Source organism: Triplophysa dalaica, chromosome 4 (assembly GCF_015846415.1).
Source record: "Triplophysa dalaica isolate WHDGS20190420 chromosome 4, ASM1584641v1, whole genome shotgun sequence".
Lineage (NCBI taxonomy): Eukaryota > Metazoa > Chordata > Actinopteri > Cypriniformes > Nemacheilidae > Triplophysa > Triplophysa dalaica.
The window spans coordinates 10,002,967-10,029,356 of record NC_079545.1 but is presented as its reverse complement, the minus strand read 5'-3'; the positions used below and the strand labels follow the sequence as shown (position 1 = coordinate 10,029,356).

Sequence of the window (26,390 nt, the reverse complement as noted above, 5' to 3'; positions counted from 1 at the left end):
GGATGGGTACATGGTGGTCATAATGGGATGGACATGGTCAGAAACAATGCTCAGGTAGGCCGTGGCATTTAAACAATGCCCAATTGGCACTAAGGGGCCTAAAGTGTGCCAAGAAAACATCCCCCACACCATTACACCACCACCATAATTGCATTAATGAGAAATTTAACAGGTGTTCCTAATATTCCTTTAGGTGAGTGTAGTTACACGCTGTGTTGGACACAAGACAGAAACACAGATTCAAACACAACCACACACTAAACACTCATTACACGCAAGCACCAACATATACAGTCACACAGACAAACGCGCACACAGACAGAAGCGCAGACATGCACGCACACACACAAACGCACAGTTGTGTGTGTGTGCTTCTAAAAAAGTAATAAATAACTAGTTATTAATTACATATTCAATATTGTAATAAGAATATTGTACAAATCACTCTCTCCAAAAAGTATTTCATTACTTTAAATATTATGAATCAACCTTGATTAGTTAAGTGTTTCAAGGATAGACATGAAATGGCCCATTTAATTATTTCAAATAAATGATATAAAATACTTAAAGTAGTTTTATTGACTGACCAAAGTATTACAAATGTGAGAATTATACATTAAAGCACAGATTTTAAAGTTAGACTTTGAATTTCATGTCAATTCCACTATTGCACATGTATTACACAAAGTATTTAGTTTAATTACATCACAAGTAAATGTAATTAAATTACAAAAGAAAGAGCAATCCCTTACTCTACTTTTAAGAAGCAATTCAATTACAGTAACAAATTACTTACAACCAACACTGGTAACATGTAGTGTAAAATAAAAAAACGAATTCAAACAGGGAATCCAGACCCTTGACTCAAGGTCAAATTAAACATTATTTCCTCTCATGGTTTTTAAACATACACAAAAAATTTAGGCATTTAATTGTAAAAACAACGATACTATTCTTCGCCTCCTGCAGTGTGCAATTTCCTGCAACTTATATGATCTCATCCCCAATTTCCTGTCTTCGTGTTTTTGTCTGTCTCAGGCCATGAGCTTCCATTCTTCATCCTCCGTCATTCATTGCAGAGTCAGCAAAAGCATCGACGCATGCCCGGCGAGCACCTGCGGGAAGCTTTCAGTGCTGCCCAGAAGACAGAGGCGGCGATCAAGACGCCTCACTTCACCCTAAAAACTAGAACACACACACCAGGTGAGTGCACCAGCATCCCACACTGCAGAGAATCAGACAAATTTGTGTTTGTGTCTGTGTGTGAAGGGGCGCCTGCAGGATTTTATCTCAGGGAACGCACAGAATCCCCCACCCAATATGAAGCTCACACACTATAATAAATAGTCTACTCAAGAGATGCCACAAAAATAATTCATATATAAGAGATATATATGTAAGATAAACCTTTCTTACATATAAGAACGCCATGCACACGCTGCAGTTTCGAATGTGACCATCGCATTATTTGTAAAAATAAGCTCAGTTACGGATATATTATTTTACTTATTTTCGGTTTATTTTCGGTTAGTCTTTGTTGGTAGTTTTTACCTATGAAGATCTGGCAACATGTTACTTTTACAGACCCTGAAGCTGCTATACAAACATTTGACTTTATAACATACACTATATACTTTATTCATTTATTCTCATTGTCTCTTGGTTTATCAAAATGTCATTGAGTGTACACAGATTTATAATCAATATAAATACTATTAAAAATATTTAAACTAGTGGTGGGCCGTTAACGGCGTTAACGTGCTGCGTTAACGTGAGACTCTTATCGCGCGATAAAAAAATGTCGCCGTTCGTCTATTCTCAAAGTTGGGTTGGGAGCTGGGTCTATACTACGCAAGATCATGGCCGCATTAACAATAGGGCTAGGCGGGGCTAAAGCCCCGGGGCCCGAGCAAGGAGGGGGCCCGTGATTGGCTGTGGAGCAGATTGATTACTACTAGCCATCTGATTGCCAAAGCCTTACCACGTCCCCCACAAATTAGCCCTGTTATTTAGTAGCGCTTTGCCGTGTATTCCATGCATTATCATGGAATCATTCTCATTAATATTATTAACAAAATTGCGCATTCGCGTTATGATTGGTCAGGTCGCATGTCAATCAAACCCCCGTGGGCAGCAGGGCACGGTGAATTGAAACGTCACGTTTCAATTTGATATACCAAATCAAATGCATTTATTTTATATACATCAATTCAGCTTAGGCCTATCAGGCGATGGCTGTCTGCGCCTTATTAGAATATAGCCTACGCATCAACCAATCAATCGCCTCGACTCTTCACTTTATTCTAGAATCTAGACTATTCTTAAAATTGCCACGCAAAAAACAGTCTTCGACAGCTAAAAAATGTCATCTTTAAAAAAAAAATGGTTTTTTTTAAAAGCTAAACAGCAGAGGAAACATGAGCTACTCAGTAAAATCCCAAAACTATCAGGTTATTTTACTAAAGCTGATGATCACGGAGTGGTGGATGTTGGAGCTGATGATAAAGACACAGCGTCATCATCGACCCCACCAATTTCAGGTAACGTTAACTGTTAAGTTTGATTATTAACTTGATGGATGTATGATATTGCTTTTTGTGTTTGATCAAACTATTCGCCTAAAGGGCTGGCAGTGGCGATAGTGCTAATGTGTCCGGTAGAAATATGTCAATTGTGCTGCGCCATCATCATGATGTAAGTTTATAATTTAAACACGTATTTAAGCACCCAGCAAGCAAAAATTTGTTCCTTAGACGTTATTTAGACGTTATTTAGACCACTCCAGTCCACGTGCATTACTACAGGAAATGTTTTGGATGTCTCCCTAAACCAGCGGTTCCCAATCCTGGTCCTCGCGACCCCCTACTCTGCATATTTTGTATGCTTCTCCTACCGCTTCGGAGGTTTGTTTAATACGCCCATAAGAGCCCTGCGAAGTAAACATCACTAGATATTCTGCCATAAATCCCGTTCGAAATGTGGATAATGTTGCGCAAATCTCAAAATTACGCTTAAATTACCCTTCAATCTTCCGTAGTAAGTTTTGTTCTTCGTGTTCTTAAATTAACGTCAGCCGATTTCATGTGTGCAGGGAGTAGAGAGCAATGAACACAGTTCAGGGAACACGTAATCGGAACGCGGTTCATTCATTAAGCTCTCTTCTAATGAGCTAGAGATTTAAATCAGGTGTGTTAAACAAGAGAGATACACAAAATATGCAGAGCGGTGGGTCGCGAGGACCAGGATTGGGAACCGCTGCCCTAAACAACACATGAACAAGTTAATGAGTTAAATCAGGTTGAGTTAAGGAATCAATCATCACTTTATTATCTCATTAATGATGAACAGCTGCTGTTAACAAACACAATCACTAAAGAAAACATGAGCAATAAGAAGTCACCATAATAGTGTTTAGTGTTTCCTTTAGTTGGGTTTTACCCTTGTTTATACGAGAAGTTTTCTGAAGCACAAATCTAGCTACCAAGAAAAGAAAAAATGATTTGGTTTCTTGTTGTTGAGAAAATTTGCAGAAGAGAGACGGTTTTGCACAGCGCACTTGGTCTTAAAGTGACAGAAGCTGCTAATAAAGCTGATGTCGCTATTGTGTCAATAATGTTAATCAAACTTAATTGTATTTTGTAAAGGAATTGGCAACAGTTATTCTGAATGATTCTAGATTATATTTATGTAAAACAACTTCAGCAGTGTTTAAAAAAACAGTGTTTTTTTCTCTTTCTCTGTAGTTGGTGACCTAAAGTGGTGGGGGGGCCCTGCAGTAACTGATAGCCCCGGGGCCCAGTGAGCTCTTAATGCGGCCCTGCGCAAGATATGATGACTTTCACCTTGATATTTTAGCGCGGATGTATACCTAGCTTTATTGCACTGTACCGGGCGAGAACGAGATTTTTCAACTCGCGTGATTCGCGCAATTCGCGTCATATCCTGACCAGGGCTTCATTCGCGCGATTCGCGCCGCAAGTAGGTCTATCGCGTCTTTGCATTGACTTAACATGTAAATCACTCGCGCTTGACGCGGCATTCGCGTTTGGTTTGAACACAACATAACGTTACTGTGAAATTACCGCATCAAACGTGACGTGCTAACATGGAGGCAGCTTTGAAGCCGCCGGGTTTGCTTCAGGGAAAATTTATTTTTAAGAAGCTTCCCAATGGAAACATCGACAGGACTAAGGTTGTTTGCACCTTGTGCAATGCGGAATAGGTTTTAAAAAAAAACTTTCTCTCAACAGGTAGTGGTCTATCTTTAGTTGAAACCAGTAAATTTGTATTGTCACCTAATTATTATTATTATGGCTCCTGTATGACATATCGCTTGTTGCTCCCTAAACTCTTTGTAAGTCGCTTTGGATAAAAGCGTCTGCTAAATGACTAAATTGAAATGTACTGTTGGAGCTCTTCCAGTCTCAAGTACCACCTAAATGCAAATCATCCCTTAGCTAATGCGGAAGTAAACACAAGTACATCTTATTGAACATAATTTATTTTCATCACCAATTATCATAGTAGAACAGCTTTCTCAAGCAGTTTGTGATGCATTTTGGAAACAGGTGATGAGCCCCTGGTCTAATGCGCCACCTGGCTTGAGAAACCGGTTCTCAAAGACTTACTTTTTAGTCATTATTTGGGTAGCACACATATTCTGAATGCCTGCGGCAGAATTCAAATGAGCCATTTTAATCTAGATTACTTCCAAGATTAATCTAGATTAAGAAAAAAATCTATGCCCACCACTAATTTAAACATATAATTAAAACGATATTGTACGCACAGTGCATAAAGTCGTAAGACTGCAAGCGCCCCTGTGTGTGTGTGTGTGTGTGTGTGTGAGAGAGATAGAAAGAGAAAGAAAGAGAGAGAGAGAGGGAGAGATAGGGAGAGAGAGAGAGAGGGAGAGAGGAGGCACACACATACACACACACACACACACACACACACACACACACACACACACAGTTACAGGTTTAAGAAACACTTTGAAATGCTGTATGGTACCGCTTTAAGATCCTTTAATGCCATGCATATGAGTCAGACGTGCTTTTGTGGAGTCATGCATTAGAATACAGGAGACATAAAATTAACATTTAAATAATATATAAACACAAGACTCGGGCAGAAAGTCTTGCATAATAAGTACAGACTTATCAAAAGCCGTTTGCAAAAGTCAAATGCCATTTTGCATCAATGCTTAAATAGTTGTCTTCTGTACGTTGGCTTCCAACTTTTCAAAAAGAGTGATTGGAGTCCTGAGTATGAAGCGAGTTTCTGGCAGTCATTTGCATATTTGATAAGCATGAAAGCATTTGGCAAAGATAGGAAGGGTCGGATGGAGAGCAGCAGACCAGAGGCAGTACAGTGCTGATGGTATTTTTAATTATTTACCTTAACAGTCAGCGACCCATTCCTCATTAAACGCTGATCCCGGTGACACAAAGCAGAGTTGAGCTGCTTAAATAATACGGTTGAGATGGTTTAATTACAGGCTAAGCTTAAGTCATGGAATAGGAGGAAAACAGTGTTGTCTAGTATAATGGGCTGCAAGGTTCACAGAGTCTTTGGCAGGCCTGTTTCGGAGAAAGCGAAATGGATCGGGTCCATTTGCAGAGACGTTTGGTTGCCAAGAACACGCTTCAATGTTTTAATGATCACAGATGTGAGACGAACAACAACGGTTAATATTTGTTGAAGAATGTAAGCATGGATGTTAGAGCTTCTGGGACTGCTTTTTAATCTTCATGTAACGATTTTCAGTGAACTGACCGTCCACCTACGTCTTTGCTCAAGCCGACTACTGCTGAGATAATGTTTGATGTATTTACTGTATATTATGGCATTCTTTCATGTGGTGCTCATTAAATCATATTGTGAGGAATTTCACAGTTTTCTGAAAGAACCATGCTTTGAATTCTGTTAACTAATTCATTCTAAGAGTGTAACTTTGATTTTTAGGACCTTTAAAAAAAGGCAGTGACATTTTCCTTGATAAGACCATCAGTCACACACAGTTACAATAATGAAACTTTGTACTTGCGTAACAAACAACTATACTTAAAGTCTTCACAATTCAGTTACAGTCAGCATGACATAAGACTCTGTCAACTATATAATTTGAATCACTCTAGCACCTTTTTACAAAACCTTTCTTGACACATAGCTCTTCTTGTTGACCCATGATTTTGGCATTTTACTTTCTAATTGCCTTAAAAAGTTCAGTCAGTTCACTATGCAAGCACATACAACTTATTCTTTTCATCTTTTCTACAAACCGTTTTTTCCATTGCACAGTATTTTACGTAAAAACTAAACTCTCCAGTTAGCGCAACAGCGAAAACAGTTAACATTTGATTGATTACAGTTTTAGAGAATACTCATTTGCATAAAACTGATATTATCTCACAAAATATGCTACAGTAGTAAGCTATTTTGAATTCATCAGTAATTTAATACAGCTCTTGATTATATATAATAGTGCCAGCCAGGGTCAGTTATTAGTAATGGGACCCCCACGTTCATCGCTGAATGAAGAGAATGAAAATAGCTCACGATAGATTCGCTCCATTTGCTGTAATATTGCAGACAATAGCACACATATAGACACTAAAGTGATGCTGTGAGAAAACATTTGGAAGTGTGCAATAGCTATTGCATTTTCTTTTTAACATGTATCTTTATGTATGTTTTTTTTATGTGCATACATGTTACATTTGATATATTTTGTATATGTATTTCATAATACCAGATTTTATACATCTGGAAAATACTAGGGCTCTTAAATGATTAAGTGCAATTAAAAGCATCCAGGATAGAAGTTTGTGTTTACATGTCTGTGTACTGTGCATATTAATTTTGTATTTCAAACACACACATTTATAGTATCTACAGTATATATATACATACGTTTGTATATGTATATATGTGTACTGTGTTTGTAGATATACTGTATGTATCTGTACACAAACACACACACACACACACACACACACACACACACGCACGCACACACACACACACACGCACACATATTTAATGAAACATGATTAAATATAAACATTTATTGACTTGTTTACAGTTTTTTATGTTTTCTTAAATGTATACATGTATGTGTTTATAAATGCAAAATTAATATTAACATTGTGTCTACACTGGACGCGCCGCCCGGTATCCAGTGTGGATAAAATAAATTATAATGGGTTCTTATTTGTTTTATTGTCTTTTGTCATGTTGCGTTGGTGTAGACATGGTGAATAAGTACACAGACACATATTACATAAAAACAAACTTTTATTCTGAACGTGATTAATCATAAATAACCCTAGCAAATAAGTGTTCTAAATTTAAGCTTTGACGTAGCCTTGTGATATACTTTCAACGTGAAATGGTACAATGTGACAAATGTGACATGAGAAGAAATAATAGTAATGATAAGTGGCCTACTGAAGTAAATAAGTAGTATGCAAATATTACTAAATGCCACTAAATGCATTTTATTTGCATTTTTTATTTGATATGAAAGCAGCTTGATTCTGTTCTGATTGATTCAAATGCACATATTAATGATGTTCTTTATTTCTTTTCTGAAAAACAACTGAAGAATGACGATTCTGATTCTCATGCGATTGCTCTGTTGTGTTTTATTATCAGGTCTTTTTAAACACAAAAGAAGGAGGTCTCTTATTGATTGGGCCCTGAGGAGGGGGCAACTCAACCAATCAGATGTCGAGTCGCACAACGCCCCTCAAAAGCTATTCGGCCAAACTCTTTCCTCTATCTGTCCTGATGGAAACCTGCCCAAGCCAATAACGGTATGTCAATCAATGGTTTGATTCAATAAATGTAACATTTTACCGTTTTATTATTTCTGTATTTCATGTCTCCCCACAATGCTAGAGTGTTATCAAGACTTTAATCCCATTAGATTCGTGATATGTTCACAGCTTGAGCTTGATTATGTGTTATTATGACCATTTAGTGCATGACTCATTTTTGTTATACACACAAGCCATAATTGTAGGACAAAATAATTACATTACTAATCTTTTCAAATTAAATTCTTAAAATTGATGTCCATGATTTGTTAGTTCAGGGATTTGTTTGTTATTGTGTGCGTCCAGGACCTGCTGTATCTTTTGTTCTGTGAGGGTCCTGAGACCTGTGGAATCTTCCGCCGCTCTGCGAATGCCAAAAGCTGTAGGATTCTAAAGGAGCGAATGAATTCTGGGGAAAGCATTTCCCCACATGAAGAGTCTGTGTTTGTCTCTGCATCTCTTATAACAGTCAGTACTTATTCATCCCACTGGACCTTTTGTTCTGAATACACATTCACACAATCACTCTGAATCTAAATTTTAATAAATTTTAAATTGGCATTGATTCTATTGTCAATTTTTTGTGTAGGAGTTTTTGCGTGAACTACCTGGTGGTGTGTTACGTTGTGACCTGTATGAAGAGTGGATTGAAGTTCTGCAGATCGAGGAAGAGCAGCATAAGCTTTATCAAATCAGAAGGTGAGAACAGCAGATCAAATCAATCCTTTGGTAAAATATAAAACCTGTTCACCTAGCCACCCTTGTGTACAGTATTATTGTGTATCACCAATGGAAGCCAACTCAGGCATTCTGAGATTTCAGGTGCTTATCCCAATGATATGCTATTACCAAGACACTTATGTCAGATGTGTGCGATAATACACGTTCAAATAAATGGTATTACGGCTCCCAAACCTGTAGTGAACCTTTCTCGATGTCTTAACCTTATTCAGGGGCCATTGGTGTGCTTTTATGGAATTTGACATTAACCTGTCTTTAGTTGAAGTCAAAATTAAAGTAAAACATTTTTTACGTATTTTTTATTTTTTTCAATATACGTTTTTTGCATTTGTGTAATGTTCATTTGGCACCACCTGCATGCGTCCAGTTTGTTTGCGCAGCTTCCGGAGGAGAATTTCACCTTGCTGTGTCACTTGTTTGGAGTGCTGCACAGGATACACAGCCACTCACATGTAAATCTGATGACAGCATCCAATTTAGCCCTCTGCATCGCACCCAACATGCTCTGGAGGTCATCCCAGGTCAGCCCCGAGCTGGAAGGAAAGAGCACATTGCAGGTAAACGAGTACAATAACTGGTTATGAACACATGAATTCATACCACTAATTCTTTCCAGGGGTATGTGACATATTAGCTTTAAGTCCAAAATCAAAATTGGAGGTATAGATGTTCAATACATAAATACTGTCCTTCTTAATTACACACAGAAACTGTGCTGTGAAACTGGTTTCCAGACATTGTGCAAAGAAGAAAATGCTCATTTCTATGCCATTATCACTGCTGTCATGCCGCTAATATGCTGTCAGTAAAAATCGTGATCACAACAGATTGCTAAACAGTTAGGCTGTCTGTCCTGGAAAATGTTATTACTGCACCTGCTGTTAAACGCTTCAGTCCACTTTTTTATGACAGGCTATTCTGAAATGACATGATTTAAATGTTTTACCTTGAATTTCAACGGGTACATTTAAACAACTGACCAATATATCTGTGTTTGATCCCTCCAGTCAACCAATTCACATTTTCGAATCATGTATAAATGCAATATAATCATGCTATATTTCTACAGTAGATTTATAGATCACTTCGCAATATTTTTTAATCTTACAAATATGCAGTTTTTAAATCCTAAAGATATTACTTTAACTTGATTCAGTTATAGAGGTTCTGTTGGTTGTATTTTGTTTAAGTAAATGATGAAGTTCTTCTGGACCAGCGTTGGACAAGTGAGATGCACAGCTACTTAGAAATGTTACTCTTGCTTCATCAGGCATATACACTGTGGGGTGGTTTCCAGGACGGGGTTTGAAACTAGTCCCAGACTAACTTAAATGTCAAAGATGTCTTGATCAAAAACAACTTAAACTGACAAATCTTAAAAAGATAATTGCCGTGGTTTTGTCTCGAGTAATGTTTTTTGTTTGGTATGTTTTCTTAAACTACTTAAATATCCCAATTTAACTAAGGCCTAGTCCTGAATTAGACTAATCTCTGTCCTGGAAACCGCCCCTGGGTGTTCAGACCAATAGTGAATTAAACAATTTGTAAGTAAATTACATACAATGTGCAAAGATGTGAATTTGAACCGGGCGATGCCAATGACACTAATTGTGCGGTGTAATTACTGCGAACGTGCTAAATTTGCCAACGTTTGCGCTCAACTCAACTCAAGTGGGAATTTTGGCATAATAAAACCAAGTAATCCTGAAAGTAATATAGAATGAGGAACGTGATGCTTCAGCACAGTATAAGATTTATAGCTGATTACTCAGTGTAGTCGGAGTTTGTCACGATCCTGCCTCTCCTTATCTTGATTTTCGAGTCTTGTGGCAGGAACATGTCAGACCCATGTTTTTAATGTGGTGAAAGGGCATGGCATTGTTTTGGTTTTGTCATGCCTTGCTCTCTCTCCGGTGTCGCATCCTTTAGCTCTGCCAGATTGTTTCTCCTTTAGCGCCCCATTAGTGTTTAATCCCGCTCACCTATCGAGCCAGATCCCATACTGTTTAATCCTTGTCACCTGGCCGTCAACGCCCCTGTTCAATCTTCCCTGGTTAGTGTTTCCCTATATATAGTCTCAGTGCCTCTTGTTCCGTGTCGGTTCATTGCTTTCTGTAAATGTGATTGCCTCCCTGTTCGTCTCATCCTTGGATTACCTTGTTCCTGTTGGAAATTCATGTTTTGGATTTATTATTTATCCTGTATCTTGTTTGTTTTGTTTCCCTTGTTGGAAGTTTTAGTTTTGATTCTTGTTCTGTCAAGTTGTGTTTTCCTCATTGCAGGATTTTTGTTTAATGTAGCCTGTCATGTATACGTTCCGTAAACGGGAAACCTACGTTTGCGTCAATATTGTGCATGTAATTTCTAATTGAATCATGACAAACGATATATCATTGGAAAGGTCTAAGACTCTAGAATACAGATTTCTTTGGTGTTTTTTTAAATAATTTATGTAGGGAGAGTAATTGATTCTTTTTAATAAAGAGTTTGCTTAGATTTTTGACATCCTTTTGCGACCCCTATTTTTTTAATGTATTTTTTAATCAAATAAAAACATTAACTTTTTTTTTTAAATAAACCTAACAACATACCTTTAAAAACGTTTTGTGTGTGTGACTTTTTTGCAATCATCAGCTACTTTTCTTTTTTCAAACGAGACCAACCGTAAGTCTGTATTTCAAAGAATTCATGAGTTACCGCCTTTTTAGTTCCAACATGTGTTTTCATGTGTAGGCTCAAAAAGCGCTCTGACAGTTAACAGGTTTTTAATAAAAGTTTTTTGGTTAACCCTTTAATTACTGCCTGTGCCTGGGTTCTCCTTCACACACCGTGACAGTGTTGTTGTAAAAAAGAACACTACATCTGGATTTAACCGATTGGAGCCATTGTTCAAACAGTCATCTATGCTATTGATGGGCTGTTAGACCCCTCGGTTCTTATTGTTCTTGTTGAGACATCACAGGCCTCATTCTGAGTTAAACCCGGGGCCAAAGTGATTTAATAAGCATTCACTTTTGAAATTTAAACACTCAGCCTCTGGGAGGGATGCAGCTGGAGCGTCCTTCAACAGAGCTGGTGTGTGCACATCTCTTACCTCAAGAGAAACTCATCATTTCTTTCAGCAAGCAGATTCTGCATTATTATGCATCTGGAGGAGCAAACAAACAAACAAACAAGATTTTCAGATGCCATGTTGAATCTTGTTTCGTTGAACCAGATTTTTACATTTGGCATGCACTTTCTTTCCATCATAATCTACATACACTGTGCTTTTAATAACAGTAGGTAGTTCATGTACATTATGCAATGGTGCTACTAGAAAAACTAGACCACTTCAGAAGAAGCCCACATAATGGTGTTGCTACAGCAGCTGCCAGCAGGGGCCATTTTCAAAGGTGGACAAAGAAACCACAAGCCTTTGGAGTTTGTTAGTGAATGATGATGGCAGAGCTGAAGGCTAGTGTTTTTATCAACTTCACTGAAGTATTTTTGGGAGGTTAGATCCCATCTACAGAGGAAGTGAAGTGTGTCTGGATGGCGGAGATGGAGACATTTCTTGGTGTAGAGATAAAAGCCTTTCAGAGAGAGAGAGAAGGTTTAAACCAAATGGCTTGTGAATAACAGCAGGCCACTGACAGCACGTCAGCTCACAATCAGACTCCTGAACACAATCTAGGCCTATCAAAGTCACTGATATGAACAACGCAAGAACTGATATCCAGATTAAGCTATGTGTGTGAAAGTGGAGCTTTCTATGGGAGTTTTTTAAGACAAAGAGATGAAGGTTACCGACATAAATTAATATTTTTTTTTTATTACGCACTTGATAAACAAACACAGACATCCAATTACATGAAGTTCAGTTGTGCAGTCAGATTTTTCATTTAATATCACGTCAATTCTTTTTATCTCACAGCGCTCTTTCATCCACTAAATGTGCTCTTTCTAATTTGCCTGGTATGTGTTTGTAATTCCATTCATTGAAAAAGCAGGACAGGCTGTCTGGATACCAAAGAAGAGAATTCTTATTAGATGCTGGTCACTATAACAACTTATGATTTGGATCTGAAAAAATAAGCATTCTGTTTTGAAAATCTTTCATGAATGAGGCAGGTTAAATAGTTCTTCCTGACCCTTCAAAAATGTCATATCACGTTGACATCCCATTGAAAGTTGGAGAGGTATGACTCTGAGAGGTGCGCTTTTCATACCCATATTTCTTTATCATTAGTCAATAGATCTATTTGGGGAGGGGGGGGTTGCTGGGGCTATGGAACCTTTATGTGAGGGGGGAAGGCTCCAGAGGAATAATGTGTAGCCCGCTTTATTATAACATGTTTATTATAGTCTTTACCCATCTTTATTGTAGTGCATAGATAAAAATGTGATGTCACAAATTACGAAGGAAACATTGGTATATACTGTGATCTAAATGATTTTGTACAGAACTAATTTCAATGAGCAGAGATGTGTTGCTAAATAACAAATAAATGAAAATACAATTTGATCTGTAATTAAAAATATAAATAAGGAAAATAAAATATAACGAGCACTGGATGGTGACACAATACTTTCTTCTTTCACATCCAAACATGATTTATAAATGTGGGGAAGTGTGCGCACATATCGGGATTTATCAAAAATAAGCGTGATGCAAACAAGTGTGCACTCTATGGACATTTAGACCATGCAAACGCACTCTTTTACTGGTGTGAGTGAAGTAATAAGACATGGTTTTAAGCCCCACTTTCGCGTTTATAGACACATTTTATTGTGGATTCTACTCTCGATAATGGAAATCACATGACATCTAAATCAACTAAGTTACATCTAAAAACAATCCATACATATTTCTAGTGCATGGGTTGATTTTGAACACGTTCCTGCTGTGACAAGTTGCGTTTTAATAATAGCAAAGAATGTGAGGTGCGTTATTATTTCTCTTACACTTAATTGCTAAATTGTTCTGAGAAAATATTTGAAATAAGTATGGAACAAAAATAGGTGGATTCATCATACTATTAAAATCTGGTCTACAATAAAAAAAAGTTCTGAGGAGCAGCAACCTTATCACGTGCTATACCTATTAAAAACAATCCAGATTTTATTTCCTCCATATGTGATAAAGCCTTTGTGAGATGGGAGGAGAATGGCTTAAAGATAATAAATCAGCTATTTGATGGGGAATTTATGAAACCTTTTTCTGAATTATATGATAGGTTTAACTTGAAAACAAATAATTTCTTCAGATACTTACAATTATGACACTACATTAAAAGTCATAAACATTGGGATACATTTGAAAAAATACCAACAAATGTTGAAAAATATTTTAGTAGTATTAATGAACATGGTCAACCAATTAACAATCATATAGCACACATTTACAGAAAGTTATTGCAAAATCAATCCGATGAAACATTCCATATTAAAAGAAAATAGGAATTAGAGTTAAACACAATAATAGACGGTGAGATGTGGCCCAAAGTATGCGTTAGCTGTCATAAAGATACTAGCAACCAAATGTGAAAGGGATTTGAATGGAAAATGAAAATGAGCTTTTTTAGGGTTCCACTGTCGATTGCTAAATTTGAGAGTTCATCACCATTACCACAGTGTTTGAAGGAATGTGGAAAGATAGGGGACTATATTCACATATTCTGGGAATGTCCAAAAATACAGGTATACTGGCAGGGAATTAAAAGGGAAATTAGTAAAATGTTAGGAAGAGATATATCAATGCACCCGATGTTTTTTCCCTTTGGATACATTTTGAAAATCCCACGTATTTGCAATACATTTAACGTTAATGGTTGCCAGAAAGATAATCACTGTGACTTGAATGTAGACACATAAACTTAGTATACTAGAATGGATACCAAGACTAAAAAAGATGTATTTATATGAAATAATGACAGTAGCCTTGGAAGTGAAATTAGACATTTTTTTAACAGGGATGGGCATTAATTGAAATACATTTGTTTCCAAAGAAATAATTTATGTATATGTCAATAAAATAATCATACAGAATTAAGACATCAAGTTCAGTTATCTTATATTTTTTTTTCTTAACATCTCTTGGTCAGGAACTTACAGAATGTTGATATATCTCTAGTTAAGACTCTCAGGGGTTTATTTATTTATATCTATTTGTTATTTGTTATTTTAATATTATAATTATTATTATTATTTTCGTTTAGTGTAATTAAGTATTTGAAATTATTGTCTATTGCTGTTTTGGTTAAACATTGGTTCATTCCAAAAAAAAACAAAAAAAAACAACAACAATAAAGTCAATGACAACAAAGCACACTTTGCAGACTTTGATATTATTGTTGACGCTGTTGGATCCGGTGGTAGAACAATCCAGTGGCTCATATCTTTTAAATGTCATGTACCTTAACATGGATGGAGATAGGCAGATGACATGCATAATGCATATTATATGCAAGAAAACTAGGCATTGTAAACTCAATCTATGGTTATTTTGTGAAGGAGATGGGGTGGAGAAGTATGTACGCACAGTCTTCCCCAAACTGGGATTTTATAAAGGGAATTGCGCGCAGGTTTTGGTTTAAAATCTTCCTTTTGTGTGTGCGTACACTTTATGGATGAAATCTATGCACAGATTTATAAATAAGACCCCGGTTCATTCTGACAATTATTACTGTCACACAGCTATGATAAATGTGTACTGAATGTCCAGTAATTGGGTCATTTGGGGGATTACCTGCTGTGCTTATTTTTGTGGTTCCTCATGTCCGGGACTACAATTTTGCTGCTGTACATTAAATCCATGCAAATTTATTAGAAAGGACCAACAGGAGTCGGTCGTGGAGATTTAAAATAGCAAAGCATATCATTTGATCGTGGCCACAGTCCTCGTGTATATTAGAAATTGAATTTCCAATGCAAATTGTACAGATCTGTTTATTGTCATTACATTTTCCCATCATTCAGTTGATTTCCATTCCTGTGGGCTCACTTGTAGCGTTGTGAAGAAAATCGTGATTGGATATTTGCTTTTGTGATTGGGCACTTCAGAGAAAGGAATTCCAGGAATGAGTCACGCAGAAGCGCAAACAAGCATTAAGGATATTTATCGACATACCAGACGCACACACACGTGTGTTACGTAGTTTCTGCGTTATATGTAAACACTCTTGAACTGGCAGAAACAAAGTGCTAGGCAACTGGCGAACACCACCGTCATCGACAGAGCTTATGGAAATACACAAAGCATTAATCTTTTAAAACTTTGAACGATCACAAACTTTGCAAGCTGTTTTGTTTCCATATTAGCTGGCTTGAACTACGGTTCAACGCTGCAAGTTTACATATTGATGATGTTTTGGTCTATGTCTTTTGTTCAGGTTGCAGAGCTCATCCAGTTCCTGATAGAAAACACTCCAGCCGTATTTGGAGATGATCTGGAGAGTCTGTTCAACAGCCGGATAATTTCAGAGCAGGAAACACGTGACTCAGCAGGTAATCGCGTGGTTACACACTTTGGCCCTAGTTATACGGACACATGGAAGACTATTGAGGTCATTTTCAGACAGCAATTAGCCTTTCTGACTGTGCCGTTTCACGGTACACCCACACACATTTCCGCTGCCCATGCACAGGTGATGTTCATCGATTATTCATACGGCGTGATGCCTAGCAGTAAAAGTGAATTGAGGAAGAAAAACTATAAGGAGCCTACGAACATTTTGTAGAACAGACTGAGGGTGCACTTTAGTTAGATTTTTTATTTATTCATATGTTGATAAATGTAGGTTTAGAATACATACTGCATAATACACATTCTAGTTTTAACAAAAGGAAATATCAAACATGATGCAGTGTGCTATAATATACATTTTAAACAATAGTCTATTGCTGTGACCTGCTGGTCTTTGCTAGTTTATTCTGTTTAGTTTATTCTTTAAATTATATCCGAATTGATCTGCATGTCAGCAAATTTTCTCAATTGTGTCTGTTTTTCTTTCTCTTGAGAACTGAGATCTGCGCTATGAGAAATCAAGTAGCTGGGCCTCTGAATAAATCAAAACAATAGCTCCCATTCTTCTCATATCTTGCCTTCAGACACTTAAGGAGCTTCTCAGGCTTCTCTTATAGCCATTTTGAAATTGGTCTTGGTAGGTGGTCATCCTCCCGCTTAAAGAGAAATGTTTGTTTCTCTTAAGAAATCTTTTCATCATTTTTCTTGCAATAACGGCCAACCAATCACTGTTGCTTAGAGTAACTCCTAAAGCATTCCCAGGGTGAAGAAATTTGCCTTCAAGGCTGACAATTTTGTTCACCTTTTTTTGCCTTGGCTTTCAATCTTTGAGTGCCAACTAAAGACGGTCTGACACTCCCTTTACTCAAGGGTGGTTTCCATCAAATCTCTGTGCCATAGAAACATGAGTCACGCACTCAGAGTAACCTTTATGGCTGATTCTTCCATCTGTTGTCCAGTGGGATCTTATTCACTCAGATGTACTGTGACGCATGACTTGGAGAACGAAGCATGCTGGTCTATATGCAGCATGATTTGTTTTGATTATAAGTAGTGCGATCGATCGATTATATAAAATATAATTAATTAATCACACTTTTTTGCACTACTTTTTTTTTCTTTTTTTTCTTAATTTTAACGTTAATTATAGCCATTCAACATTGAAGTATAATTGAACAAAGTAAACTATCAATTTTAACATTTATTGGGCTTCGAAAAACATTTCATTATTAAAAGTCTTTGCATGAATAAGGGTTTGATCATTAAATGTAACACTTGCCAAAGGATGAAAGCTTTTATGTGCTGTAAATTAACAAATTAATCCAAAGAATTGCACAGTGTTACACTAATTCTCCTTAATAAATGCTTTAAACTGTCAAAAAAAACTAGTCTTTTGTACAACGCTGACACATGTTTGCACAACGGATGTTTTGGAAGTTCTCCAGTTTGATAACATTTATGTTAGTCCGTGCATTCTTCAGATTGCATTTAAGGAGACAGAATATTTAATTACTCTCAGTTAATGGTTGGCAGCAAAATATGCATCAACATTCCTGCCTCATTGTCTGTCCCTTTTAAAAAAAACTCTTTGCCTTTCCCATTATTTCTGCGACATAAGGCAGAATGTAAATAAACAGAATTGACGCAGGTTGAAGTGTTTTACGTTTTACTTATATGCAGTACATGGATGTAAAGGTTTTCAGGATGTTTTAGCATGGATGGACAGCACTTGGATAATACTTGAAATCTTTTTTTTATTCATGTGGACAAGGTCTTAAATGGTAATTTGTAATACATTTTAAAATGGACGTTAATTATTTTTGCAATTTTAATATCAGAAAATGTGATAAAGAGCTCTCTGTGAAGCCACTATGAGCTTTCTTTCAAGTCATTGAAAGTGAATTAATTTGAAGGTGCATGTATAAGTGACGGCTTTTTCTTTTGTTGTAGATGGTCCATATCTTCAACACTCCTCTTCAGAAGACACAGATCAAGACTTCATCGTATCTTCTCCTCTCTCTCCCGAAGTCCACCCACTTTTCCTCCCTCCGGCCGGACTTCCTTTTAAAGAGAAGAGAAGAATTCGCCCCTTTCATGTTGATGCGCAAGCATCACAAGGAACGTACAGCTGTGGAACACTGGATTCAATATCATCACAATCTAGTGCTTCTGTGTACACGCTGGGGGTCGGTAAACTTACCCAAACGCGTGATCGATGCCTCTCTGAGCCTGTGATATATTTTGCAACACCCCAATCGCAAATGTTGGTGCACTCTCCTGTTATCCGACAATCTAGCTATGATGCAGCTGTGATAGACAACCGAATTGAACAGTCTCAGAGCTCCGTGGGGTTGAGCCCCGAACAACAGGTTCACAATTCGGCTACGGGCCCAAGGCGACGCCGTTACACTTTCTGGAAGTCGCCACAAATCCCCAGCCGCTTCAAGCATCCCGCGCAGAAATTGGCAAGCATGTCAAGCCTGTCGTCTGCTACCACTTCCTCTCTCAGCTCGTTGGATAGCACGCTGTCTCTGAGCTCCGCCGATTTGATCCCAATCCCACAAGATACACAGAGTCGACCTTTTCTGTTTGGCGCCGCTGCGAGAATGCGGCCTCTCACGCCAGAGATGTCTAGGAAACGTTGGACAAGCGTTTTTACTTACGATGAGGAGGAGAAGGTGGACATGTTGGATCAAGATTTAGAAATGGATAAGAAAGAAAGGAAGTTTGAGGAATCTCCTCATGCTGCGAGAGTCGAGAGCGAGGATTCGATGAAGTCTATTATAGCGGAGGTTAAAGCTATGCAACGAGAAGGTGCTTCAGATTGTCAGTGTCTTGCTGAGTATGGAGGGCTTGACACAAATGCTTTAAAGTCCTCCGACGCATACAAGACTGAACATGACGTGGATTCTCAAGCAGTCTCGCGGGAGCCCTGCTGCACACAGACACTCCCAATGGCAAAGCAGATCGACAATGAGATGCAGGAATCCGAGTTAAAACAAACAGCTTTGGGTGCACCGCAAATCATTATCAAAAAAGACAACTCTGAAAGTCAGTTGAGGTGTTTAAATGTACGCTCGGTAATACATGCCTCTGGTGGGCAAAAAGTTAGCAGAATGAAAATCACTTTCTTTCCTTCTGCTAGAAAAGTGATGCTCAAACATTCGAAGGTCAGAGATCAGACTTCGAAAAGTGTCACTATGGAAACTGAGCAGAATGAGAAGCCAGGGTTCACCGAACAAAATGAGGCCAAAGGGGGGGAATCGCTGGAAGTGACCATTCCCCAAACACTGTTATATGGTCATGACGTTCCTTTAGTGCTTTGTTCTGAAACGCCACAACAAACATCAATCCAGGTGAACGCACTCAGTCCTTCTTTTGAAGATGTGGGCGTGAAGGATGCTGGAGTCGATGTTAGCATGATCAGCGGTAATAGTAGTCTTGGCAATGGAGTATGCGGTTACCCAGACAAGAATACTGTCCGGAACGTTGAATATGTTACTCGTGACAAAGTTATTAGCTGCGGGAATGCCACTGATGCCCCGCACAAACCTGGTAGCATTATTGAAAATGCCCAACCCGCTGTTAGCATTAGCAGTGGTGCTGGCATAAGTCGCAGTATTAGCATCTTTCATGGAAATTCTAATCAGGGCACCTCGTCTCCGAAACCAGCTAGCAAATTTGCAGGAACTTTCCGCCACACAATTTGCATCAAGCTTCCGGTAAATGTTCGCAACAGAGGAGCTGTGCAAAACAATCTATAATCAAGAGAATCATTATAGGTGTGATGTAAATGGGTCTTGAAAGAGTGGTACAGCTGTGAGAATGAAAAGTGTGGTGTGTAAGGGGGAGGGGTGTTGGCGAGCTCCATGCTGGTAATGATGCAATGATGTTAACTGAACTGGTAAAGAGAGCGGAAGGAAAAATGAGTGAAGCAATACACAGAAAGATTAAGAATTAAAATAAACAGGAAGCAAAAAAGATGGATGAGAATCTAAACCTTAGTTCTAGAACAATACAGTTAACTTTCTCTACTGACTGTGATCTCATTTTCTCACTCTGGTATTTTTCTCAATGAGGTACAGTTTTCTGAGCAAGTCAATGTTAATCGCACAACAAAACTATCCAACATGTTAAGTTTGGAGCGTTGTATCAAAAAAATTATATCGTTATTGATGAAGGTGTCTCATCGATATTGTAATCGTTTTATTGCCCAGCCCTAATTTTGCCTAAATTATTAAATCAAATTTTATTTTATTATTCTGCCAGCCTATAGGAGTGTGTATAACCCGTTCTGTTGTCTAACGTCAGCCAATTGTAATTTAATGTTTTTCCTGACACTAAGCTTTTGTTATTGACCACTTTTATATTCTGTTTTGTGATGTGACAAAAGAAAGTTGTCAGTTTTGATCTGTTTTGGTTATGATTTCTGTGTTCCTTTGCCTGAGTTCATCATTAGTTATTTAGTCTTTCACTTGTTTCTGTTCTCCCTTATTATGCTTGTTTTATTTTGTCTGTTGATTTATTAAAAGATATTGGATAGACTCTATCGTGCGATTATTGCCACATATCCTTTACGTGATAAAAGGCAATCTGGGTGTTCTTGCATCAACAAGCATAGGACATACATTAATGTATATTCATTGAAAAAAAGACAACGTGTTAATATCTTTGTTTTGCTGTAATCATTTACAGCAAAATATATTCTGATGTAGGAACAAAACCAGCGTCAGCTTTGTGTGACAAATAATAAACCTGACGTCACCATAAGCAGTGGTGACAAAATATGACACATTTTTATATTGAATGCTTAACAGGACACTATATGTACTCTCCATTGGCTATTGTGTTTAATCAGGTCTTGTTATAAAGTTCCCTGGATGTTTTCTATAGTCATCGTGACCGTGGATGTTTTTCTTGTGTAACTGTATTCCTTTGATGTTTTTTGCCCGTGTGTGTAATTTGTTCAGTGAATCACTTTTTTTGGGAAAACCCCCATTGGATTATATTATTTTGCGGATTATCTTTTCGTTCCAGTTCTCAGTTTTGGTTATTAAACTCTTTTGCGTTCACTCACCACCTGTGGCATTGTCCTTCATCCGTGAACTGTTACAGTTTTGTGCTAGTTATTTTTTTTTGCTGTGAACATTAAATTGTCACATTAAAGCTCAATAATTGAAATGGGACTGTAAACAATAAACAAGCTCATCTACTCTTTTACATTCACCGTTGTATTCATTGCACATTCACATAAGAAATGCCTGCACAGTTGCCTGCACAGAAATGTTTTTGTACATTTAGAGAACAGGGAAGAAAGAGTCTGGTACAACAATGACGAGATAAAGGCTCTGTAGGCTGAATGCGGCATCTGTTATTTGACTGCTACATGTCTCTCGCACACATGAGCAATACGTGGGAGTTCTTGTCATTCATCATTGACAGTTTTTATAGTGTGAATAACTTGAATAAATTACCTGAATCTCTGCAACATAATCCATAGTCGTGACTTGAACAGGTGTTGCATTACAAAAGTAACTCTCTGTCATCCATCCATTTTCTACCGCTTATCCGAACTACCTCGGGTCACGGGGAGCCTGTGCCTATCTCAGGAGTCATCGGGCGTCAAGGCAGGATAAACCCTGGATGGAGTGCCAACCCATCGCAGGGCACACACACTCACTCATTCACTCACGCACTCACACCCTACGGACAATTTTTTCCAGAGATGCCAATCAACCTACCATGCATGTCTTTGGACCAGGGGAGGAAACCGGAGTACCCGGAGGAAACCCCCGAGGCACGGGGAGAACATGCAAACTCCACACACACACAAGTCGGAAGCGGGAATCGAACCCCCAACCCTGGAGGTGTGAGGAGAACGTGCTAACCACTAAGCCACCGTGCCCCCTCAACTCTCTGTCATTTATATAAAATTTTAAATGTTTCATTTGTATCATTTCTCACAAAAGCTCTTTTCTAAAATGTCCAGAAAAGGGCTTTATATTTTAAATGAGCACATGTAACGGAGCCAAAAATTCAATGGCATTAAACTTTTATCTTTTTACATGTACAACGCAGTCAGATGTGGTGACATCAACAGCGTGCTTATAGTTCAGAACGAGAGAGAGAGAGTGAGAGAGGGAAGTTCTCTTACAAGACTCAAAAAGGAATCTATGACAGCTGCATTTCACTTCATTTTACACTATTAATATTTTAACTTACTGTAACCTTTACGTAAATAAACAAGATATTTAACACTTTTGAATACAGTATTTCCTGAGAATTTCTTGTGCAATGAGGTATTTGATGAGGTATGGCTAAAGTTGTAAATAAACAAACATCATGTACAGTAAATAAGTGTAAAAATAACACCCCTTGATTATGATATCAGTGCAATAAAAGCTGTCAGATGTAAATATCATTACAAAACAGCCCTTACAAAAAAAGTAAAGTAATGATTTACTTGACTTTTTTTACTAGTCAAATTGATGTCAAGTAACAGTTAAACAATAAAGCTTCTTGTTTCTATGTCTAGTATAATACACTACTTCAAAAAAGCCACTTCAAACCCTTCTGCAAACATTAAGACATGCTTTACAACCAGTCAATCATTTTTTTCTCTTGAAACTTCTCTTTAACATCCTTTTTCTTTAGTGTCGTCTTACCTTGTGGCAACATTATGTTCTTTTTAAATGAAATATGGAGAGGACTAAATGACAGCCTTGGGTGAGATAAAAATACTAAAATCACAGAGGTTGAGATGAGAGAACTACGGAGGATTGGGGTTCGAGTGTGTTTAAAAGAAAAAACATCAGATATCTATAAGAAAATAGATTGTAGGATGTACCATCCTCCTTAGGATGGCTGGATAGCGTTGACCTTGGCCAAGCGTCCGATTAAAGGCAGAGCTCTGAGTTCTGCCCGAAAGCTCTGATTGAGCCAGCAGTATATGAATGGGTTATAGCAGGTCGAGCTCATGGCCAGCCAGTGGAAGGTGAAGTACAGGCCATTATTTGCCTGGATCACCTTACTTGACAGTAGCACCACGTAACAATTTAGAGGGAACCAGCAGACAGCAAACATGGCGACCACCGCAATCAGCATCTTCAGGGTCGTCTTCTTCCTCCGGCGATGGGCAGCTGATTGGGCCAACGTAATATCGCCAACAGCGTTTTGGAACCAAACCTTTTTGGCCACCACAAGGTACGCTATGGAGATGATCGCTAGTGGCAGGACGTAGAGAAGGACAAAAGTGGTGAGATCCAGATACTTCCAGAAGAGATCAGACGGGTGTGGGAAGCTGGGCAGACATACCATCCGTACCCTGTTATTGCTGAGAAAGATGAAAAGAAAAATATTTTACTGAGACATTAGTTGAGGAACATTTTCTTTATTTTATGTAATGTTGTGTGCTGTAAGAGAACCATGCTGCTAGTCAAATTTGGCGAAATGTCACTTACAATGCTTTCAACTAGAAGGTATAATGAAAAGAGGGCAGAATAAGTACAACAGGAGGCTTCATTAAGTCTTATCTCTCTTATGTGGTTAACTTAGTTTCTCTGTTCAGGCACAAATTCTTCAAATGAAGGATGGATCCATACATAAATTCAAAGCGCAGGAGTTTCTGGTAGATTGCATGAGGTAGAGAGAAGCAAGACCCCATCACCCAGATAACACCGATCCAGGCCACTCCCTTAACCCGAGACATCCTCTGTTTCATTGGATAAATCACCACCTGATGGACAGCAGTGTGGTCAGATCGAAGTACATGAAGGTAAAATGTGTTTGTGTCTGCATGCTTTGACGCTTGTAAGGGATGTAAATTAAGACATCTGAAGCAGTTTAGCTAAAATGTGTTTATGGATGGGTGTGTATGAGTTATGCATGTCAAGTATGTGTATGTGTGAGTGTCCATATTTACCTGATGTCTATCAATAGCGATGGCAACCAGTGTGAGGACAGAGACGTGAACGGAGCAATACTGTGCAAAGCGGCTTACATGGCACATTACCTTCCCAAACACCCATGTACTGTAAACAAACCGCACCTGGGCACAGACAGATGAATAATGCACATCAGCTGCATAAACGGTACCAATTTATCAAACAAACTATTAAGATAAAAAATAAACAAAAAAGAATCAATTTAATAACATGCTTTAAATAGATTTGCTGTGTTCTGCAGATGAAAGAAAGTCATACAGGTTTGAAATGACAAGAGGGTGAGTAAATAATAACAGATTTTTTTAATTTTGGGTGAAGTACTGTATCACATTAATGTCATAATCTCTTATTCATTTAGTGGAGACATTCTACAGGAAAATTTACATGGCTGAGACATTTCTATCATTTGCTGGATTAAAACACAGAAGGTAAGATTTACCTTGAAGTTCTCAGAAAACTATACCTCAAGATTTCAAACAGCATCATTTTTGAATTGCATAAAAACATTAGTATGGTATGAGAATAACAAGAAATAAATGTGAAGTTTGGTATAATTCAAAGGATATAATAAGTGTTCATGGATCTTTCTGACAGTTTTGATGATTTACGTTTTGACAGTGGTAGTAAATCAAGTAAGTCACCGCTGTTTTATTTTATTACAAATAACTTAAAGTCTGGTTGTATTGTAAAGTAAGAGATAGGAAATAATATTTAGGGATAATTTATTTTCATACTCGAAAATTTCTTGCACGTTAACTATTCTGATTTCTTAATTTTGCATGACAATTTCCGTTGCTATATTTGCCATTTATGTAACTACCTCAAAACTGTATTATTAACACAACAACAACGTTCATCTACGATTCATTTACTCTTAAATAAGAAAATAGTACTGTCAAAAGTAACTTACCAGAGTAAAAGGCGTGTTAAGAAGAGTTATAAGAATGTCAGCAATGGCCAAATTCATAATAAACAAACTCGTCACCGAGTGCATCCGTTTGTTCTTAACGACAACATGACAAACGACCACATTTCCGAAGAGGGAGATGATGATGATAACCGAGTACGCGAGGATGAGCAGCGCTCTGATGGTCGGTCTGTGAGATTCAGACTCAGAACTCGCTGCTCTGTCATATATCGCGTCCACCAGCGAGAAATTAAAAAACGTGGAGAAATTCTGCAAGATGTAAAACTGCGAGAATAAATCCACGGAGGTGTTTCTGAAAGTCATCTTAACGAGATTCCATTAAGGCAGGCGCCTCAAAGAAGCAGTAGCTACTCACTCATCCACTGCTGGACACAGTAGCGATGCAGATTGGCCGATGATGGATGGTTATAGGTGAGTCTCGACCCTTGGCACCACCGTAATCGGCGCATTCACACAGCTCCACACAAGAATACAATCCACGCGGAGTTTTACCTCTACGAGTGCGCGCACACGTGCACGGTGTGGTCTTAACAAAATTTAAAGCACCCAATTGGAATCAGTCTATTTTCTGTATAGAAGTCTCAGATATGTAGTTCTGGCAGCATGTGACAGATTGGCTGTGAAAAGAAAGCCATACATTTATGTGATGTATGCTGTGAATACCACACAGTCTGCTCATAATGATATTCTTTTTGCAGGCCTCTAAGCTGTATTCCCTGTGCAACTCTTTAAAGTCCAAACCAACTGTTAAGAACTTAATTCTATTTTATTTTAAAATATGCCTTCAAGAAATAGCAGCAGCGATCTTTAGAAAACACATTACATCCTCGGAAATCAGACAGTATAAATATCTGAACAGTTGGCTTGAAAGTTAAATAATGTTTCTTTCAATTTAGGCTACACACTCCAGGAACCTTTTCACCTTTTCATCCGTCAATGAAAAACATAACCTAATGAAACATTTTGCTACCACTTCTCTCATTTTAAGAACCTATTTATTTGACTCTATAAGTAAAGCTGAATGACACAACATGATAACGACTGAGCAATTTTGGCAATTTCTGGCTGCAGACAATGGTGTGAAAGCAAACACCCTCTGTACTTATTTCTGTATATGGAAGACATAAAGCTTGACTTCCAGTTATAGACTGACAATGTTTTCTTCAAGCAATGAAAATAAAATATTGAAAGGACAAAAAAATCACATATTTATCAATGCACAAATGTATTCACAAAGATTTTCTTCAGTGTTATTTTTATTTATTTAAATATGACTAAACCAATTTCTACTCTCTTCCTCCAATATATCTGAATATCCAAGTGTATGTTATTAATTTCGTAAAAAAAAAATAGTGAAATGTTATTTTTTATCATGTATGATCAAATACCTGATCCATTTTGGCATATGGCTGAATCATACCCCTGTACAAATTATGTATTGTTTACTG

The 26,390-nt window shown here is 37.8% G+C and overlaps 2 protein-coding genes across 4 annotated transcripts in view; one reads left to right on the top strand and one right to left on the bottom strand.

The window, feature by feature from the left end:
* arhgap20b (Rho GTPase activating protein 20b) overlaps positions 1–20,615 on the top strand; it is a 29,224-nt gene extending 8,609 nt beyond the window's left edge. For all 3 annotated transcript variants that reach the window (XM_056745909.1, XM_056745907.1, XM_056745908.1), the window contains 7 exons: positions 1,039–1,203; positions 7,660–7,820; positions 8,130–8,291; positions 8,413–8,522; positions 8,932–9,121; positions 15,938–16,052; positions 18,022–20,615. In XM_056745909.1, coding sequence (XP_056601887.1) covers positions 1,039–1,203; positions 7,660–7,820; positions 8,130–8,291; positions 8,413–8,522; positions 8,932–9,121; positions 15,938–16,052; positions 18,022–19,835 — 2,717 coding nt within the window. In that variant the 3' untranslated portion in view covers positions 19,836–20,615. The remainder of the gene's footprint in view (positions 1–1,038; positions 1,204–7,659; positions 7,821–8,129; positions 8,292–8,412; positions 8,523–8,931; positions 9,122–15,937; positions 16,053–18,021) is intronic.
* A 1,914-nt stretch (positions 20,616–22,529) lies between these two features.
* On the bottom strand, positions 22,530–25,382 carry gpr83 (G protein-coupled receptor 83). The gene is made up of 4 exons (XM_056745911.1): positions 24,925–25,382; positions 23,993–24,118; positions 23,673–23,806; positions 22,530–23,404 (listed from the first exon to the last, which is right to left on the bottom strand). The coding sequence occupies exons 1-4, from the start codon at positions 25,243–25,245 to the stop codon at positions 22,927–22,929; spliced, it is 1,059 nt and encodes a 352-aa protein (XP_056601889.1). The 5' UTR covers positions 25,246–25,382; the 3' UTR covers positions 22,530–22,926.
* Between the last annotated feature and the right edge of the window lie 1,008 nt (positions 25,383–26,390).

What these genes read in the sequence shown, in the direction of transcription:
- gpr83 (XM_056745911.1), bottom strand. Translation starts at nt 25,245, where the DNA reads ATGACTTTCAGAAACACCTCCGTGGATTTATTCTCGCAGTTTTACATC. An exon ending in TCGCTATTGATAGACATCAG is followed by an intron (nt 23,807 to 23,992) that starts GTAAATATGGAC and finishes GCTGTCCATCAG; the next exon opens with GTGGTGATTTATCCAATGAA. An exon ending in CTCCTGCGCTTTGAATTTAT is followed by an intron (nt 23,405 to 23,672) that starts GTATGGATCCAT and finishes CATCTTTCTCAG; the next exon opens with CAATAACAGGGTACGGATGG.